The following is a 21,349-nucleotide window of genomic DNA, read 5'->3' on the forward strand; positions in this document are numbered from 1 at the left end:
TGGACCCAGAAATAAAAGTCAAAACCACCAATGGACACATCTGGTCAACAGACCAAATATCAATGGAACAAACACAACAACATAAACCTGTCACATCCTATATAAATAACCCTTCAGTGATCAGTGTCATTAGGGTTCAGGTGTAATAGCATCCACAGGGTCCAGGTCTCTGTGTCCTCTTCAGGTCTGGGTGAATCCAGACTCCTCTGCCTCTGTGAGGATCTGACCCTCGATCAGCTGGTCCTGGACCAGGTTTAGTTCATGTTGATGCAGAAACACATGAGTAACTAGACTCTGTTTCCCATCAGCCCCTGCCTCAGCATCCTCCTTCTGCTCCTCTTCCTCCTTCTGCTCCTCCTCCTCTTCCTCCTGCTCCTCTTCCTCCTCCTGGTCTCTGGGTGGAGGAAGGAAGGTGTGAAGTCACATGTAAGAAACACACAACATACAGGAAATGGACTTCAAAATAAAAGATGAAAAAAAAATACCATGTTCACAGTTTGTCAATATAAATTACTAACAGAATAAACACTGAATTCTGATTTGTAAGTGTTATTTAATGCGTCTCATATGTAGTTTTTATGGATGAATGATTCTATTTAATTCTATTCTTGGTTCTATTGATGAATTGTTTTACCCGTTTAATATCTGTGTTTATTAGAACCCGATCAGACGATCAATCATTCTGATCAGGAGTTAAACATGACTGAAACGTCTCAGAGACTGAGCTCCTGGATGAGGATTAAAGCAGAAGAACCAGGTCCAGGTCCACCATGGTGGTCTGAAGATCAAGCTTTGGTCCAGATGGAGCTCAGACCTGGTTTGTTCTTTTCTCTTCATTGTTCATCATATGTTTCACTAAAGTCTTCAACGTTTATTGAATAAATGTTCCTAAAAGGAATAGTTGAGTTTTTACTGAGTGGTCTGATTTATTCCTGATATTTGATTTACTATTTTAGATGTTTATGAGTATATATTTGTATATATGCAATATATATACTGTTTGTGAGTGACCATTTATAAGTCTGTTTATTAGTGTGTTTGTTTATCCGCCCTGTCTGTGTTGTTTCACTGTCGGTGTTTTATTTTGAAGGTCTGACCGGAAGTGCTGCTTGTTGTAGTTCTTGGTCTGTGACGGTCTGAATGTGACGCAGAGCATCGGAGCGCAGCTTCATTTCTGCGGATTTTCTGTGATTGAGAATAAATCCAACCTACGGCACTCCTGACCGGATCCGGGTCCAGATTAGAACCGAACCGGAGAGGAGGATCCGAGCCGAGCCCATCCGAGCTAAGAGCAGAGCCAGACGGACCGGTTCATCTCTTGTGGATCCACCGGATTTATCCTGACCGGTAACACGCACGGGCTCGCGGACACGCGCACAGAGACACGCACAGGCACACAGACACGGGCGCACGGACGCGCGCACACGCACACGCGCGCGCACACACAGATCCACGTGCCACTCCCTTCACACGGTTACATTTAACCTGCACAGATTCGCAGGTAAGGCCTGTGTGTGTGTGTGTGTGTGTGTGAGTGTGAGAGAGAGAGAGTGTGTGTGTTATTTTGTGTGCTCTGTTGTGTTATGTTGTGTGTTGTGTGCGCCAGGTGTGTGTAGATGTTCTTCTTCAATCCTCTTCATTCTGTAGTTTGTGTGTTTTCTGTCACTTTGAAGTCAAATGTCCTTGGATTATTATTATTATTATTGTTATCATTATTATTATAGTTGTAAATTCATGGTTCATGTGTTTTTTATTTTGACAGTCTTGGAGATGCTGTGTGTCCACTTCCTGTCTGATCAGGTCCAAGATCAGTGATGTCCGTCTGAAGCCTCTTGGACTCGGACCTGTCAGGTGGACGCATCATGGCGGCTGTGGGCGGAGCTTCGTCTGTGTTAATAGTGTGTGTGTGTTTCCTGCTGCTGCCAGCTGTGATTGGTCAGTTCACACAGACTCACGTCTTTATCACCTTCTATTGGCCTCTTTTCAGGGTTAGATTCAGGTCAACGCCTCCTCAGCACCTCAGTGTTCAATCAGAGCTCAGCTCACCTCAGAGTCTGGTTCAGGTCTGGTTTGACCTTGTTCAGGTTTGGTTCGAGTCTGGTTCTGGTCAAGTTTGGGTCCAGTTCAGGTCCGGTTCAGGTCTAGTTCTTGTCAGGTTTGGGTCTGGTTCAGGCCTCGTTCATGTACAGTTTGAGTTTAGTTCAGGTCAGGTTTGGGTCTGGTTCTGGCCTGGTTCAGGTCTGGTTCAGGTTGGCTTTTTGGAAACAGAAGTGGTCATATGTGGATAAAATGACAAAGGGGTGGAGCTACAGGAGGAATTAAATATGAGCTAATGCTAAATACCACCCATGGGACCGTCCATCCCAAGGACCATCCACCCTGAGGATGACCCCTCCCAAAGACTGTCCACCCATAGGACCATCTACCTCAAAGACCGTCCACCTAGAGGATGACCCACCTCAAAGACCATCCACCTAGAGGACTGTCCACCTCAAAGACCATCCCCCCAGAAGACCGTCCACCTCAAAGACCATCCACCTAGAGGACTGTCCACCTCAAAGACCATCCCCCCAGAAGACCGTCCACCTCAAAGACCGTCCACCCAGAGGACTGTCCACCTCAAAGACCATCCACCCAGAGGACCGTCCACCTGTTCTCTCCAGAGTCCAGAACTCAGTCCAAACCACTGGATGGGTTTCTGAACATCTATAAAACAGTTTCTTGATCTTTTGTTTCATTACTTAAGTTCAGCTCATGATTGATATTCAACATTTTAAAAACCACAGATCCTGCAGAACTCCATTTCCCAACATGCACCGGGCCAGGCTTCCATAAACAGTAGAAAAGAGCAGATTCCTGTTTGGTGAAGGAGTCAGCGTCAGTCTGTCTGTCTGTCTGTGTTTACAATGTGATGAGGACGATAAGACGGACCCATTCCAGACTTACTGTGTGTCTGGGTTTGTGCGATTGTGTGTTTGTAGTCTAAACAGGATTCTTGTTGCGGCTCCATCTCTTCATTTCTTGACCAAACTCTAATGTGAAGGAATGTGTGGTGATTATTTTTAGCATCAGGAACTACAGTTCCCATCATGCCCTGTCAGCCTGTTTCAGCTTCAGAGTTGTTCTACTTTCTCTTCTCTAACTAAGAGACTACATTACCCATGGCCCTCAGTGGAGTGGATTCTGTCTGGATGTGTTCTATTTTAGTTTTGACTTTTAGATTGAATTGATGTTATTTAATTTGCCATAATTGTCCCTAGTTTTTGTGTTTTGATGCTTATTCAGAGTTGAACTGAACAGCTAAATAATCTGTTCATGTCTACGACTGAGATAACAGTCAAAGCACAACACAACACAACACATCCACTGTGTAGTTGTATGAAGTGCGTCCATGTTTCCATTGTATTTAATTATGTTGTCGGTCTGTGTGTGTTTTTACTTTGATCTCATTCTAAAGCAAAGCCGTGGAGTCATTGACACTGAGCTCAGACTTAAACCAGAACCCGAACCCGAACCTGAACCTGTCTGATCCACGTGGACCAGCTCTGAGCTCATGCCTCCAGTCCCTGTGTAGCTGTAATCAGTGGCCAGAGTATTGATAACCTCTGATTGTTTACATCCTATCAATTGACTGTTTTCAGGAACTCAGTCCGAGGAGATCGAATGTGCCTTTTCTGACCAGTTGCAACAGCAGGGGACGGAGCCTCACAGCGGACCAGCCAATGAGCTCCGAGGTGTGGTGCGAGAAAATGGGACGGTGCGCTGCAGCCACGGCTCACGCTGCTTTGGATTGTGGGAAAAGAGAGCAGATGAAGAGATGCACCTGGTCAAACAAGGTAAGATGGAGACAGTGACGCTGATGTCATCAGGTGATTAAACCCATTCTAACAGCGCCTTTGTTTTCAGGATGTTGGAGGTATCAGCCAGAGTGCGATGGTGACCGTTGCCTGGTAACAGCCACGCCCTCTAAGATCCAGAACGGCAGCTACCGCTTCTGCTGTTGCGGCCGTGACCTGTGCAACACCAACTTTACTGAAGCCCTGCCCACTGCCACCGAGGCTGCACTGAGGCAGACAGGTGATGAAATCTGACCAATCAGACCAATCTGATCAATCAGACTAATCTGATCAATCCCACCAATCAGACAGTTTGATTCTGTGTTGCAGATCAGCATCCACTGCGACGAGTGAAGACGGCGCTCATCGCCCTGGTAACCGTCGCCGTAGTAGCCGTCCTCATCGTGGCCCTTTTCTTTGGATATCGGATGTTTAAAGGTATGAACACACATGAGCAATAATGTGATCAGTAATCAGACGTTTGGACGTTTGGATCAATGTGTGTATGCTCTCAGGGAAGCAGAAGAACAGTCTGTCGTCAGTGGACGTGATGGAGGCGGGAAACACATCCGCTGTTGACCTGGAAAACCTGAAACTACTGGAGGTAACACACACCTATACCCTGAGCCATGGCCAGGTCCAGGTCTAGGTCCAGGTTCAGTTTTTAGTGTTTCATCCAAAAAAAACTCTCAACACTCAAGGGCACTGACCACCATTCAATAAATTAATGGGTAAAATCAACATACAGTATGATAAAAACTGCAGGACAGAGCAGTTGTTTCTGACAGTTGGTAATAATGAGTAGGCGGTCTAGAACAGGTGGATCTAAAGACTAGAACCAGAACCAGACAAGTCCCAACACCAAACCAGAGCTAAAATCAGACCAGAACCAGGTTCTGGATGGTTTAATGGATGATTTGTAATATCTGATGATCTAAATCTGATCCCTGAGGTACACCATCTGACTGCTATCTTTTCTGCTTTCCTGGCAGCTGATTGGTCGGGGTCGTTATGGCACAGTGTTTCGCGGCTGCCTTAATGAACGTTGCGTGGCCGTTAAACTCTTTAGCTCGGCTAACCGGCAGAACTACGCTAACGAACGTTCCATCTACCACCTCCCGCTGCTGCAGCAACACGACAACATCGCACACTTCCTGATGGCAGACGAAAGGACGACAGTGGACGGACGACCAGAGTTTCTGATCGTCATGGAGTTCTACCCACATGTAAGATAATTAAACATGTCATATTAGCATTTCCTGTTGTTGTTAGCCATCAGGAGTCTGTATTCAGGAATTAATTAGTTTTATTGAGTTTTATTGAGTTCTAGTCTTTTTTTTAATTTTTTTTTTTTTTTTACTAATGTACTGTATTTTAATCTGAACAAGCTCTTAATTTTCCCAGAATGCAAAGGGTACTCCTCATGTTCAGACAGTTATGAACTGAACACATTTGTGCATCAGATTGTGGTCATCCAGAAGCCCTCAAACCCCAGTATGTTGTGATGACTAACTGGGGCGTTGTTTTCCTGTAGAGGGCGCCGTCCTCAGCCCGTCTGTCTCTACTTTAATTTGCCATTGTTCTACAAGACGGCGCCAATGCTGCTGCTTCCTGTTTGCAGCCGACGCACACACAGGACATTCCTTCACAGTCAATTGGTTTCTTTAACTCTGGCTTTTCCAGAATCTGAGCAGGCAGTCAACGCTTCAGCCTGTTTTCGGGAGTTTAGGTGTGAATGAAAACATCATGAAGACATTTTATCACATAAAGAAATTTTAGTCTCCTTTTCTTCTTCATCTTCACTGGATGTTTGATTGTTGATGGCTTCACCTTCTGAATGTGCTGGTAGTTAAAGTCATATGCAGAGAAGATATGAACCACTGATGTCAAAAAGTGCAGATGGTCTCTGACTCGACCTGCTATCTATCTATCTATCTATCTATCTATCTATCTATCTATCTATCTATCTATCTATCTATCTATCTATCTATCTATCTATCTATCTATCTATCTATCTATCTATCTATCTATCTATCTATACACATGAATAACAGACCATCTCCTCTGGTTTGGACTAATGTGATGGGATGTTTGTGATAGAACTCTGAGTTTTCCTGTTTCCTTAGTTCAGGGATCCTGTCTTGGTCAAAACCCTGAAACCCAACATAAACCCCATAGTGAAACCTCCACTAGATTTAGATCTGGTCCTGGTCCTTATGTGGAGTAAGGTCCAGTCTAGTGTTTCCCCATTACTCAGGTGTTTTACGCTGTATTTACCTCATGCTCCTATTGCTGTATACTTTAGGACAAGTTTCAGGGTTTTGTAATTTATTTGAGTATTTCCATCTTATGCTGCTACTCATCTCTATCTCAGAGAGAATACTGTTAGTTCTTTTTCAGGGTCTCAGATTTGACACAGTAACAAGTCCTTACACCTATACGACAAAAGAGTTTGACCTATACAGGGTGGGGAAGCAAAATTTACAATATTTTGAGGCAGGGATTAAAAGACAGTGTATGACCAGTTAGTTTATTGAAAGTCATGAGCATTTATTTGCCCCAAGAAAATTGACATAATAGAAAATGTTTTTATTCTATGTAAAGTAAAGTAAAGTAAAGTAAATTTTATTTATAGAGCACTTTTCACAGACAGAGTCACAAAGTGCTTTATCAATTCAAATCAGAATCAAATTAAGTTTACAGAGACCCAACAGAATCCTTCAGGGGCAAACACTTGTGATTGGTGACAGTGGCGAGGAAAAACTTCCCTTTAACGGGCAGAAACCTCGAGCAGACCCAGACTCCTGAAGGATGGCTGTCTGCCTTGACCAGTTGGGGTTAAAGAGAGAGAGAGAGAGTAAAGGAGGAGAAAAGAGAGAGCGATAGAGATATAGAGAGACTGGGGGGGGGGGATGACACATGGAGTACGTTATGATGAATACATAGAGTGTAATCAGTCTGTGGTGGTCCTGGGTCAGGTGGGAGACTAAAAAGCCTTTTTGAACAGGAGGGTTTTGAGGTGTTTCTTAAAGCTCTCTACAGAGTCCATGGACCGTAGGTGTAGAGGCAGGTCATTCCATAGACGTGGTGCCACAGCTTTAAAAGACCTGTCACCGCGTGTGCTAAAACAGGTCCGTGGAACCATCAGCAGGTACTGTCCTGAAGACCTCAAGCTACGAGTCGAGCTGTAGGGCTGGATCAGGGAAGCAATGTATGCAGGGGCCTGGCCATGTAGGGCCCGGAAAGTTAGCACAAGAATTTTGAAATGAAGACGATATAGAACAGGGAGCCAGTGGAGAGATTTAAGGATGGGAGTGATGTGGGTTCTCCTGTTTGTGCGGGTCAGGAGCCTGGCAGCAGAGTTCTGGACAAACTGTAGACGGGCCAGCTCCTTCTTGTTTAAGCATGTAAACAGGCTGTTGCAGTAGTCTAAGCGAGAAGATACGAAAGCGTGAACGATCATCTCGAGCTCATTTGTGGACACCATAGATCTGAGTTTGGAGATGTTGCGTAGGTGGAAGAAACAGTTTTTGACTAGGTGTTTGGAGTAGAATTCTAAAGACATGTCCTGGTCAAAGATGACACCCAGATTCCTCAGTTTTGTCTTTACTGAGGAACTCAGGTCTCCAAGGTGATGTTTGATCCCTGGGATTGCACTATCCGGGGCAATGATGAGGGTCTCAGTTTTGCTGGAGTTCAGCTGGAGGCTGTTCTCATTTAGCCACTGCTTCAGCTCTGACAAGCAGTTGATTAAGGAACTCAGTTTGTGGGGCTCAGAGGAGTTAAAGGAGCAGTATATCTGGATGTCATCCGCGAATAGATGATAGGAGACATCACTGTACTGTCGGATAATGTGGCCAAGTGGGAGGACATAGAGTAAGAATAGGACTGGTCCCAGGACAGAGCCTTGGGGCACACCACACAGTAGATCCGCTGAGTCAGATTGGAAGTTGTTTATTGACACAGTGAAGCTTCTGCCGGTCAGGTAAGAGGAGAACCAGTCTAGCACATGACCTGACATCCCTACCAGGTCCCTCAGTCTCTCAATCATTATGGTATGGTCCACTGTGTCAAAGGCCGAGGAGAGATCTAGCAGGACCAAGACCGTGGATTTCCACTATGTGTCCTCCTTCTTTCTCAATAACTGCCTTCACACACTTCCTGAAACTTGCGCAAGTGTTCCTCAAATATTTGGGTGACAACTTCTCCCATTCTTCTTTAATAGTATCTTCCAGACTTTCTCGTAATAGTTTTGCTCATAGTCATTCTCTTCTTTCCATTATAAACAGTCTTTATGGACACTCCAACTATTTTTGAAATCTCCTTTGGTGTGACGAGTGCATTCAGCAAATCACACACTCTTTGACGTTTGCTTTCCTGATTACTCATATGGGCAAAAGTTTCTGAAAAGGTAAGGATAATAGTGTTAGGTATGATTATGACATCAATATATGTTTGGTTTCAAAACAATTGACGTAGTGCCTGCTGAGAAAAAACAACTAAATGTTCATTGTAAATTTTGCTTCCCCCCCTGTACTCACTAAGACATAAATACACAAAATACTGCTGATAGCATTAAAATACTACGTAATTGATGCAATTAAGATCTAACAGCATGATGGTTAAGTTACTCATATATATCCGTCCACAACCTTCTAAGGTTTGTCCATATTGAACGTCATTTGATCGACCTACAAACACATCAACCAGAATCACCGAGAATCAAAGTCAGAGCCCTGAGGAACACCAGCTTTCCCATCTCCTATTTGTTTCCAGTGGGATGTCACCCTAACTCCACCCTCTATGGAGCTGCTCCATCAGATGTTACCATATTAACCTGGTTCAGACTTGAACCTGTTCTCCAGACCTCAAACCCTCTTAGTGTGGATCAGTATGTGGATCTAGTCTAGTATTTATCAAATCACACTTGAATTCTGATGCTTTTCTATCTGTTTTAGTTTTGGTTAAATAAAAATGCCATCAAGCTCTGGAAATATTAATAACATGAATAAAATCAGTCTGATTAAACGTAATTACTGTGTGTCCATCTGTCTGTCGGTTCCAGGGTTGTCTGTCTCGGTATCTGTCCGTCAACACTGTGGACTGGTTGACCTGCTGCAGGATGACTCATGGCGTGACCCGAGGACTGGCCTTCCTGCACACAGAGCTCTACATCGCAGGTCAGTATGTGGACATAAACATGGACTGGACTAACATCAGAGAAGCAGTAAACATCACCTGGTCATGTGTCTTCATCCAGACCAGTACAAACCAGCCGTCGCCCACAGAGACGTCACCAGCAGGAACGTTCTAGTCCGGTCTGATCTGTCTTGCGTCCTCGCCGACTTCGGTTTGTCCATGAGACTCACAGGAAACCGGCCCTGTCGCCACGGAGACGACGATACCATGGCCATATCAGAGGTCAGGTCACATGACGACAGGTTTAATGACACAAGACCTAATGTATGTGAAGCCAAAACCACACAAACCATCAGGATGCCACCCTGAACTCCAGGAACCTTCACTTAGACCGGACACATCAATCTACACATTAACAGTGAAGGTTGAGCTGTTGAGCCGGTGTGACTCTGTGTCCTTGTGTATCATTGTGTCATTGTGCATCTGTAGGTGGGGACGGTCCGGTACATGGCTCCAGAGGTCCTCGGTGGAGCTCTGAACCTCCGGGACTGTGAGTCGGCGTTGAAGCAGGTGGACGTCTACGCTCTGGGTCTGATGTACTGGGAGACCTTCAGGAGGTGTTCAGATCTGTTCCCAGGTAAGACCCCGATTAGACTTGGACTCAATATCACATTACATGATGATTAACAGCAACCAGAGGAGAACATCATAAAGACCTGACCAGTTGAAACCAGTTACAACCGACAGAGGGAATGGAGTTCTGGATAAGACGGTGTGTGGACGTAGGACATGTGTGGACTTGTTGTATGATGTGATGTGATGTTGTGTGTCTGCAGGGGAGGTGGTGCCAGAGTACCAGCTGGCATTTCAGGCGGAGCTGGGGAACCATCCGAGCTTCGAGGAGATGCAGATCCTCGTGGCCCGAGAAAAACACCGGCCAAGGTTCCCTGAAGCCTGGAAGGAGAACAGCCTGGTCAGGGTTTAGACAACAACAAGCAGCACAGGACCCCAGACTCACAAAATGTCCACATTCACACCAGTTCTGTGTCTGTTTGTGGGTCTATGCTCAGGCTCTGCGGTCCCTGAAGGAGACCATGGAAGACTGCTGGGACCAGGACGCTGAGGCCCGACTCACCGCTCAGTGTGCAGAAGAACGACTGATGGAACTCACACTGCTGAGCACTCATACCGCACTGCACAATCACAGGTACACACCACTACACTACTACACAATCACAGGTACATACTACTACACAACTGCAGGTACATGCATTCTGTAGTTTGGTCTTCGTTCTCGTGACCTCTGACCTCTGACCTGGTTTCCTGGTTGCTCTGGTCTCGTAGGAATCTGTCTCATGGCCACTGGACCCCTCAGGTTGGCACCGCCTCCTCCTACATTGAGGATCTCCAGGGGGGTGTGGTCAAAAATGTTCAGGGGGCGGGTCATCTGGTCATCAAGACAATGGCGAGGGGAGCAGAAGGACCTGAGAAGAACAGGAACTCCATCAACTATGAACGACAGCAGGCTCAGGTGAGACCATGGACAGGTGTGAGGGGGCGGAGACATGCTCTGCCCACTGACTGACACTGTGTCTGTTGGTTTCAGAGTCAGGCTCGGTCTACGTCCGACGGTGGCATGTCTACAAATCCCGGGCGGACACCCGGAGGCCTCTGCTCCATCTCTGAGTCCGAACACAGTGGTGAGTTCACCTGGTGACCACGCCCACAAACGCCAAACACCATCGACCTCCATCTGTTTAAGTCTGTGAGTAAAAACTGATGTGATTGGTTCCACTGACGACTTCAAAGCCTGGAAGTCTGGAAGCTACTGAAGCAGCACATGAACACACAAACACACACATACACACACAGACTCATACAAAGACACACACACAAAGACACACAGACTCATACAAACACACACAGACTCACACAAACACACAGACTCACATACACAAAGACACACAGACTCATACAAAGACACACAAACACACAGACTCATACTAAGACACACAAACACACAGACTCATACAAACACACACAAACACACACTCATACAAACACACACAGACTCATACAAACACACACAAACACACACACAGACTCATACAAACACACATAAACACACACAGACTCATACAAACACACACAAACACACAGACTCATACAAACACACACATAAACACACACAGACTCATACAAACACACATAAACACACACAGACTCATACAAACACACACAAACACACAGACTCATACAAACACACACAAACACACAGACTCATACAAACACACATAAACACACACAGACTCATACAAAGACACACAAACACACAGACTCATACAAACACACAGACTCATACAAACACACAGACTCACATACACAAAGACACACAGACTCACAAACACTCACAGACTCACATACACAAAAACACACACTCATACAAAGACACACAAACACACAGACTCATACAAAGACACACAAACACACAGACTCATACAAAGACACACAAACACACAGACTCACACTAACACTCACAGACTCACACTAACACACACAAACTCATGTAGACGAACACTGACTCACACAAACACACACAAGAGCTGCTGCTCTCTGAAACGACAATACCCATGAGCCCCAGGGGCCTGTCTCCATGGTTACAGTGACCTGCGTCCTGGTGCATTATCATTCAGATGTGTAGTCATACATGAGGTTATCTATAGCACCGACAGGAAAAGGGCATGGTCAAGCACCAGATACTGAGCCCGTTTACATCCACACTAATAATTTGGTCAGTATCTAATTATTATTATATCCCCAAAATGTTGTGACAGCCCTGTAATGGTTTCACCCTGAACGCCACCGCTGCTGCATCCACCTCCGCTGGATATCCTTCGTGCGAATGCAGTAACTAGGACAGATTTGGTTGGGTTTCTTCTCCCTTGATAACCAACATAGTGGACCCCTAGTGGAAGAACCCTATTGATTTCAGCTTCTCTATGAGTATTATAAGTCATCCAAATTGGGGTGTTTTTGTTGAAAATCAGTTCTTTGGACATAGTAAATCAAGCAACAGTAGTCCGATTGAGATTAAATTTGGTTCATATTGATCATCTTACAAATGTCCATTTTCTCACACTCATTCAGAGTTCATATGGTGTCATTTTCATTCGCTAGGTGGAGTTTTGTGGGAAAAATTGGTTCTCTGACCATTATTCTGCCACTATCAGGTCCATGTAGCTTTAACTGAGTTCATATTGATTGTCTAACAATTATCTTTCTTCATGCAACTACCTGGAGTTTACATGATGTCATAGTTTGACACCAGGTGGTGTGTTTTTTCCAAATGGTTGGGGGAGCAGAGGATTGGGGGATTTTGGGGATACCCTTGCATTTGTCCCCCGACAGTGTAAACCTCATTGATCATGTAAACAGTATAATCTGATCTGTTTTATCAGATAACAGCAGTAATCTGATTATAATAAATCAGATTAACACGCCTAGATTTGTCCCCAATTCTCCCATGTCTTCATGCATGTATACAGGTTCATCTGATTTATTTAGTTCTGTTATATCTGAACATGTGGAAAATCTGTTAAATCAGAGAAAACAGAGGTGACAGAAGACAATAACAGAAGGTTGGATTCTACATCACTACCTACATACAAACTCTGAAATAAATCCCATAATGGACTGAAATGTCTAAACCAGGGGTTATGGATTATCCTATTTCTGAAGTGACTGTAAACGCATCACATCTGATTGTTACAATAATCTGATTATTAACAGTTATTGGATTCATATCATCATGGAAGCAGGTTCATCATTTTTGAAACATGTCTGTGAGTTGTTGTAGGTATGTTCTTAGTGGATTCCTGTGATGTCCTCCAGGTGGTGCTGTCCCCGTCTGTCTGCAGCTCACAGAAGAAGACCTGGAGGCCAACAAACTGGATCCGAAAGAGGTTAGTGTCCACAAGGTCCACAAGGAACCAGAACCCACCTCTGACCCATTTAAGGCCATCGTTTATATGAATACCGGAAGAAGCGGAAGATAATGAATGAATGGATGGATGGGTTTATATGAATATTTATGCATTTGTAGAACATCCGCAATGAGTCCAGATGAAGACATGTCCAAATGCCGAGAAGATTCTGACCATCATCACCTCAGCTTTGGTTTAACGCTTTAGTTTACATGAAGGTCATGGTGACCTCATCACAGTACTCCACAGAAAAATACAGGAAAATACAGAAAAATGCATGAAAATACAGAAAAATACAGAGAAAATATGGTAAAACACAAAAACACAGGAAAATACAGGAAAAGCAACACAAAACTCCCGAAGGTAAACACCTTCCATTTCTTGTCATTAATGTTTTAGTGAAATGTTCTTTTTTCTAATGCAGAAACAAATGAAACCTGGATGGATCTTTCTATTTGTTTATTTATTGAACCATTATTTAATTAGGTAAATGTTTGTAGTAACAATAACAACCTGGAAAAAGGCAGAATGTACAGAACAGAAAAATTACCAAAAATAGAAGGTGAGTAAAAAGATACTAAAACTAAAAGTAAAACAGACAGATAAGTCTGTTAAAATGTTTAGAATACTTTTACTAAAAGTAGAAACTGGAATAAAATTGCCCAGTTTCAGTGATTTGGGCGGCTCATTCTAGTGTTAGACGTGATCGACCAGTGACAGATGCATTGTGGGTGTCATGATGATGGCAAAGCCAACATAAACCAGTGAATGTCTGGACTTTATAAATCACACTAAAGTCCATTAAAACACTCATTTATCTGACTCTACATATGTCGACAGTGTGGACCTCGGACCTGGTCTGTCCACACCTCTGTTTGTTTACCTGTAAACATTTGTAAATATCTGTAGACATCATCGTCTGGACCTGAAATGACGTCATTAAACAACATGAGGCACACAGCGTTTGGTTGATTTTACATGTGCAGTAGAACCACCCACTGTCCAGGGTCAGTACCTCCAGTCCAGTCCAGTCCAGTCCAGCAGGTCCAGGGTCAGTGTCACCATAACGGGTGTTTTTATAAACCAGTGACTTTAACCCAGAGATTCTAATGTAATCTACTGCCACTGGACTGGGACCAGAACATTCCACTCACCTGGTGTAGAGCAGTGATGACTAATGCAGCAGTAGAGATTTAACCACTTTTACCCCTCTGTTACCCCCGTTATTCTCATTACCTCCCTGTTACCCCTAGTACCCCGTTACCTTCATTACCCCCCTGTTACCCCATTACCCCCATTACTTCTCCGTTACCCTTTTATCCTCATTATCCCATTAGCCCCATTACCCCCGTTACTCCTCTGTTACCCCTTTTCTCATCATTACCCCATTACCCTATTACCACCGTTACTCCTCCATTAGTTCTTTTACCCTCATTACCCCCTGTTACCCCATTACCCCGTTACTCTTCTGTTACCCCTTTTCCCCGTATTACCCCTGTTACTCCTCCATTACCCCTTGTTACCCCTTTTACCTTCATTACCCCCCATTACCCAATTACTCTGTTACTCCTCCATTACCCCCCATTATCCCATTACCCCCATTATTCCTCCATTACCCCTTTTACCCTCATTACCCCCATGTTACTCCCTTACTCCTTCGTTACCCCTTTTACCCTCATTACCCCCGTTACCCCATTACCCCCTTACTCCTCATTTACCCCTTTTACCTTCATTACCCCCCTGTTACTCCATTACCCCGTTACTCCTCTGTTACCCCTTGTTAGCCCCATTACCCCCGTTACTCCTCCATTAGTTCTTTTACCCTCATTACCCCCCTGTTACCCCGTTACTCTTCTGTTTCCCCTTTTCCCCTTATTACCCCCCATTACCCCTGTTACTCCTCCGATACCCCTTGTTACCCCTTTTACCCTCATTACCCCCCGTTACCCAATTACCTCATTACGCCTCTATTACCCCTTTTGCCCTTTACCCCCGTTACCCCTCCATTACCCCTTTTGCCCTCATTACCTCCTGTTACCCCCATTACCCCAAAGTTACCCCAGTTACTCTGAGATGAACTTAGTGTGACATCTCTCTGCAGGTTGATAAGAACCTGAGGGAGAGTTCCGACGAGAACCTGATGGAACATTCGCAGAAACAGTTTGGTTCTGTGGAGCCGCAGACGACCACCCTGTTGTACCATCACATCCTACAAACTGCAGAGGTAATGACTCAGCAAATGCCACGACTGGACGTCCTCTGTCCGCAGACACTCTGACCTCATGTGTCTTCATCCAGGTGTCGGCCGGTCCAGGTGAGGTGGCAGGAGTGGGCGGGGCCTGTGTTCAACCTTTACCCAAACAGCAGAACCTGCCGAAGAGGCCGACCAGCCTCCACCTTCTGTCCAAAAGCAAAGACAGCGGCTCGTCCCGACTCCGACTGGGGAAACACAAGTCCAACCACAGACAGGTAGGGCCGGCGCACCTGGACACAACCTGCAGGTCCACAGTCAATGAACCGGACCCAGACAAACCTGTGTCCCAGAAGGTGGACCTGCAGAGAACAATATTGATATTTATGTAGAGATTTTTAACTGAAGCTTCATAGATCAGATCCTTTTTGCCTTTGGACACAAGTTTTGTTTACATGTTCATGGTCCACACAGTGACCACAGTGAAAGGGACCAAAGAAAACTAATGAAGAAACAGGACCAAAATTGAAAAAGAAAGGACTGCTTTGGTAATATATTCCAAACATGACTGAATGTCTTTAATGTGAGATGAACCAGTGATTCCAAATCAAGATACTCATGACTGTTATTCAGATAGTGTAACAAAACGGAAAATGGTGGTAATATTTATTATTTGTCAGTGTTAGAAGTGATTGCTGTCATCTGTGATTGATACCAGCTGTGTTCAATACCAGTTGTGATTGACATTCCATGAGATCAGTACATTTTCTTTATTCAATACTGCTGAAAGTGTCTGTTGTTTTCAACTCAAAGTGATGTTTTTCAGTTTTATATCAGCTGGACATGGGACTAAATGTCTCCTCAAAGTCTGTGGTTTTGTTTGGTCTAAAAGTACCTCACTGGACCAGAACCACTGATGCTCAATGTTCTGTTCTTCAGGTGGAGACAGGTGTTGCTAAAATGAACACGGTGGCGGTCGCTGCCGCTGCAGAGCCCTGCCTCGTTGCCACGGTAACCAACAACACCGCCATTAGAGCAAACGCTGGAACTGGTTACAGTGCAGGTGTGCCCACGCTGGTGACAAACGGGATGATTAGCGGAGGTCGGACCAATCCAGCGGGACCGCAGACAGAAGAGGACGACGAGGACAAGACGGGGACAGAGGATGGACGCCTTAACCTGCTGAACTCCAGCCCCGATGAACATGAACCGCTGCTGAGGAGGGAGCAGCCGCCCGCCGAGACCCAACGCCATCATCAGCCGCCACACGCCACAAACCTCCTGTCAGGACGAGGATCCAACTCCAATAACAACAACAACCGGCTGGCGGCAGGGTCAGAGGTCAACATCCAAAGATCAGAGGTCAATATCCAAAGGTCAGAGGTCAACACTCAAAAGTCAGAGGTCGACACCTGGAGGTCAGAGGTCAACACCCAAAGGTCAGAGGTTGATACCCAGTGCTTAGGAGTCAATAGAAGTACAGGGACCAGGGACCAGAGTCTGGAGGCTGAGGACCAGGTTCTAGGGCCCCAGGTCCAGAGTTTGGTCCACGCTGGTTCCAAACTGGGCTCAGACCACAGAGTTCAGTCCCCAGAACCCCCAGCTCCACAGGAACCAGTGGAAGCCTCCACCTCTTCCACTGAAACTCTGGGTTTAAAGTCTGAAACAGTAAACATGGATGTTTTACCTCCAGATTCAGAAGATGCCACTTTAGAAACTCCAGGTCCAGTCCCTACAGCTCATACAGGTCCAGATCCTGTAGGTCCAGGTCCTGCAGGTCCAGATCCTGCAGGTCCAGATCCTGAAGGTCCTGATCTTGCAGGTCTGTCCCAGATCCTGAGAGGACCGGCTAAAGTGAGGAGACCTGAACGTCCATGTTCCCTGGACCTGTCCTCATCCTGCACTGCCTCAGGTGGGTCAGAACATGGTCTACACCTGACTGGGTTTGGTACCGGGTCAGTATTTACCAACCCATGCCAAACCAAAGATTTTAGAAAACAAACCATTTTTATGTTTTTAATTAATTCTGATGTTCAGTGTAAATGTGTCATATTCGAGACCCAGTCACTAGTATTTAAACCTACTGCAGTTTCTGATGTCTGAAGAAAAGTAAAGGTAAGATGTTTAGTTTTCAGGTTTAAAAGACTCAATAATATTTTTTTCTAACAGTTTCATCGGCTAACAACAGCTAACTGATTCAGCTTTTTTGATTCTTTCAATGTTGTAGTTTTCATGGATCATAGTTGAAAATTTGCTGATTGACTAGTAATGATGATTATGTCCCAGAAAGAAAGAATTAAAAAAAACATCAGACATGATTCAGAGAAAACAGCAGTGAACATAAACTAGTTAAACAAACTGTTTGACCCTTTACCACCGTTAAACCAAAGGTAACATTCATTTCATTGAATCTTCAACATTTTCTGTTTAAAACTGTGGTGAAATGACGGGTATTCTTCACATGGTTAAAACCTTTTTTCCTTCATTGATCTGTGTATTTTATGTGTGGTCTTGTGTGGTTCTCTGTGGTGTGTGCGGTTCTGTGTGTGGTGTGTGGTTCTTTGTGTGGTGTGTGCGGTTCTCTGTGTGGTGTGCGGTTCTCTGTGTGGTGTGTGTGGTTCTGTGTGGTGTGTGTGGTTCTGTGTGGTGTGTGTGGTTCTCTGTGGTGTGTGTGGTTCTCTGTGGTGTGTGCGGTTCTCTGTGTGGTGTGTGTGGTTCTCTGTGGTGTGTGCGGTTCTCTGTGGTGTGTGCAGTTCTCTGTGTGGTGTGTGTGGTTCTCTGTGGTGTGTGCAGTTCTCTGTGTGGTGTGTGCGGTTCTCTGTGGTGTGTAGTTCTCTGTGGTGTGTGCGGTTCTCTGTGGTGTATGCGGTTCTCTGTGTGGTGTGTGGTTCTCTGTGTGGTGTGCGGTTCTCTGTGTGGTGTGCGGTTCTCTGTGTGTGGTGTGCGGTTCTCTGTGTGGTGTGTGGTTCTCTGTGTGGTGTGTGCGGTTCTCTGTGTGGTTCTCTGTGGTGTGTTGTGTGCAGTTCTGTCCTCATGGACGTTCTATGTCTGTTTAACTCTTCCATCTCCTCCTCCTCAGATGATGCGTCTCTGACTGATAATGGAACCCTCAGCGCGTCAGGAGAGAAGATCAAGCGTCGCGTGAAGACACCGTACACTCTGAAGAAATGGCGTCCGGCCTCGTGGGTGGTTTCCATGGATACAGCTCTGGACTCAGACTTAGAGTTCAACGGCTGCCAAACCCACTTCACGTCTGGTCTTCAGAGAACAGGAGGCGCCGGCGTCCCCAGGCTCAACCAATCAAAGTCCAGCATGGCGGTGTTTCTGATGGGAGGCGGAGCCACGGCGACCACCACCTCAGAGCCCGATGGGATGACCTGCTTCTAAAGGTCTGACTGTTCTGTCCTTAAAGGAGCCACATGATTCCTTCTACCTCTTGGTCTTACTTCTGTTCTTCATAGATGTGTCCTGGATCATTCAGTTTTATCAGATGAACATCCTGAAGCTGAAGCTGAATTGAAGGCTGAAGTGTTTTGACGGGATGGTGAAGTAGCAGAGTGTCGACCCCTGAGGTTTCACCAAGAGGTCAACCCCATCTCACAGATTCTACTTATGTAATTAAAACACACTTTACTGTCATTTAATAATAAGTGTTAGTTACTTCAGTTGACTCGTATTCAACTGTTGGTGGTTTGGTTTAAGGACCAGGTGGTACCAGGTGGTACCAGGTAGTACCAGGGTTTGGTTGAATACAGAGGAAGGAGGATTCTACAGCATCAGTCAAAGTTTCAGTTCAACAAAACAAAAGCAGATTCTATTGGTAGAACAACATAATGTGGGTGTTTAACAGGTAACTGGATTTAGTTGTAACAGGGTTGTTTTTCCTGTGACTCGGGGTTGACCAGTCGTGGTACCTCAGACTTTATACCCATCTGTGTAGCACAAACACCTGAACCTTCACTTCCTGCCAAGGCAGTGATTGGAGCATGACTCATCTGATCGATAGTGATGCCTCTTGTAGCCTGTGGGTGTGGCCTTGACCTGACCACGCCCTCAGATTCATCTTAAGGAGTTAACCATAAACCATAAACAAACGTTAGCCCACTGTTACAGGTATTTTCAACAAACCTTTTCTTGTTTCATCACTGCTTTCAATGAAAACAGACGTTCAAGGATGAAGATATTTCTAAACCCTGTTTCCAGTGTTGCAGTGTGGACAGGATGGACCACTTGTGGACCACTTGTGGGCCACATGCGAACCGCTTGCAGACCACTTGCAGATCATATGGACCACTTGTGGACCACTTGCAGACCAATTGCGGACCAGTTGCAGACCACTTGTGGACCACTTGCAGACCCATTGTGGAAAACTTGTGGACCACTTGGACTACTTTCGAACCACTTGCGGATCACTTGGATCACTTGTGGACCACTTGCAGACCACTTGGACCACTTGTGGACTAGTTTGGGGGCCACTTCCCTGTGCTGTGGAAACTCGGGGTGTTCTTCTAATAACAGAGTTACATGGTGCCAGACTTTGACCAGGACCTCAGGTTGAGTTTTGATGTTGAGGAACATCTCCACTTCACTTATTTCTCCACCTGTTGTAGGTATGTCATGTTCAGGTCTTCAGCTGTTTTTCTGTGGATGGGGGTCAGTCATTGAGCTGTAAACCCTCGGTTGACGACACATCTTCACTGCCATCATACTTTACTTCGCTGCTCAGCTGTCTGAGGACGTATTTGGGCTTCTTATGATCTGAAGACTCTCCAGGACCTACATTGGTGAATAACTCCTCTGGGCAGTTGGTTGTTTCCGAACATCTACTTGTGGTCTCACTGGTTCCTGAACCTCCTGACGAGCTTTTCTTTCTGTGGTTAAATGAAGTTTCTGATTTGGAGATGGAGACCTGTGACCTTCCCTTGGAGGCAGAAGAACCACAGACATGTGGACCACTGAGTCCTGGTCTGTGGAGGTGGATGAAGTAGCCTAAGACCTGCCGATCTGAGTCCACCTTCAGCAGTCCTTTTTGCTCTTGTGACTGGGCTCATGTCCAACTGGTCAGATGCTTGTTTCTATCGGCTGATCACAGTCTGGATTGGACTGATGTTTATTTTCTAGTGATGAATGAAGTGTGAAATGGGTCAACGTGACTTTTCTTTTGTCTAAGGACTTTTACTTAAATCCTTAAATGAAACTATGCATTTTGCTCATGATGCTCCTCCTGATGGAGGTCCATCTGCTTCAGGTGGTCCAAAGAAGGAGAGGCAGCATTTTTTACGTTTGCACTTTTTTTATTTGTCTAAACTGTCTGGTGATGTCTGCTGTGACCAGAACATTAGGGCTGAAGAACCGAGGGAATGAACATTTGAGAAGAGCTTCGTGATCTTGGCCACGTAAGAGGAAAACCTGCCTGAGGAAATGATTAAGGATACAATTCCACTGATGACATCAGAGCTCAGAGCACTTATTCCATCATGTCCTTCCAACTATACCGAAGGTCTTCAGTTCAGGTGATGAGTGCCAGCACTGATGCCAAAACCAACACCAAACTGTGTTAAGTTCACAGAATTTAAACCTAAAAAACACGTTGATCAGTGAAAACCTTTGCTCCATCTGATGCCTTGACTGATCTGACCCTACAGCGATGAATTCTCAACGTATCCTCATGAGACTGGTCGGATGCATCAGTGCAGATAGAAGTAGCTTCTCTGCATCATCATCATCTTGGCTATCGTCCACTGATCCGACATCAGACAAGAGTGGACGTGGGTATGGCGGAACTCTGGTTTGGTTGAACTTCGGTTTGGTTGAACTTCGGTTTGGTTGAACGTGCTGCTGTTGAACATGTGGTCGATAAGTTACCCAGCCTTACGTCACACCATATGCTGCATTTCCACTATGTGGTACTGGCTTGACTTGACTCAGCCTTTTTGCGTTTCCATTACGTCAAAGAACCTGGAATCTGGTACCCAGTACTACTTTTTTAGTACTTGCTCAGCTGAGGTTCCAAAACAGGTGAAAAGATACTAAAATGAGACGTATAAACACTGTAGACAACTGATTGGTCAGAGAATTGTCTCTGCATCATTACGTCATCTATGACGCAATCACGACCCACCATTAAAAAAAAAAAAAAAAAAAACAGATTCGGAAGTTTACAGTAAATATACCGGTAGGTTAATCCATGATGACAGCCC

At 45.2% G+C, this 21,349-nt stretch overlaps 1 protein-coding gene across 4 annotated transcripts; it reads left to right on the forward strand.

The window, feature by feature from the left end:
* Positions 1–1,106: 1,106 nt before the first annotated feature.
* LOC115411949 (bone morphogenetic protein receptor type-2-like) lies at positions 1,107–21,349 on the forward strand. 4 transcript variants are annotated; one of them, XM_030124256.1, is made up of 20 exons: positions 1,107–1,501; positions 1,763–1,935; positions 3,642–3,836; positions 3,907–4,077; positions 4,167–4,274; positions 4,352–4,440; positions 4,829–5,062; positions 8,902–9,016; positions 9,097–9,257; positions 9,465–9,612; positions 9,812–9,948; positions 10,046–10,182; positions 10,320–10,506; positions 10,582–10,675; positions 12,867–12,937; positions 15,060–15,182; positions 15,257–15,427; positions 16,089–16,896; positions 16,942–17,061; positions 18,229–21,349. In XM_030124256.1, exons 2-20 carry the CDS (start codon positions 1,863–1,865, stop codon positions 18,534–18,536), a joined length of 3,450 nt encoding a protein of 1,149 aa, XP_029980116.1. In that variant the 5' UTR covers positions 1,107–1,501; positions 1,763–1,862; the 3' UTR covers positions 18,537–21,349. The 4 variants fall into 4 exon arrangements, with proteins under 4 accessions (XP_029980116.1, XP_029980117.1, XP_029980114.1 ...); XM_030124257.1 differs by having other exon boundaries at positions 16,089–16,483; positions 16,568–17,061; XM_030124254.1 differs by having other exon boundaries at positions 16,089–17,061.

The sequence above is a fragment of the Sphaeramia orbicularis genome, chromosome 21 (genome assembly GCF_902148855.1).
Source record: "Sphaeramia orbicularis chromosome 21, fSphaOr1.1, whole genome shotgun sequence".
NCBI classification, from domain to species: domain Eukaryota; kingdom Metazoa; phylum Chordata; class Actinopteri; order Kurtiformes; family Apogonidae; genus Sphaeramia; species Sphaeramia orbicularis.

Bases quoted from the DNA above. Each gene is read 5' to 3' on its own strand.
- LOC115411949 (XM_030124254.1), top strand. From the start codon at position 1,863: ATGGCGGCTGTGGGCGGAGCTTCGTCTGTGTTAATAGTGTGTGTGTGT. The intron at 9,613-9,811 runs GTAAGACCCCGA...GTGTGTCTGCAG, and splicing joins GTGTTCAGATCTGTTCCCAG to GGGAGGTGGTGCCAGAGTAC. The intron at 12,938-15,059 runs GTTAGTGTCCAC...ATCTCTCTGCAG, and splicing joins ACAAACTGGATCCGAAAGAG to GTTGATAAGAACCTGAGGGA.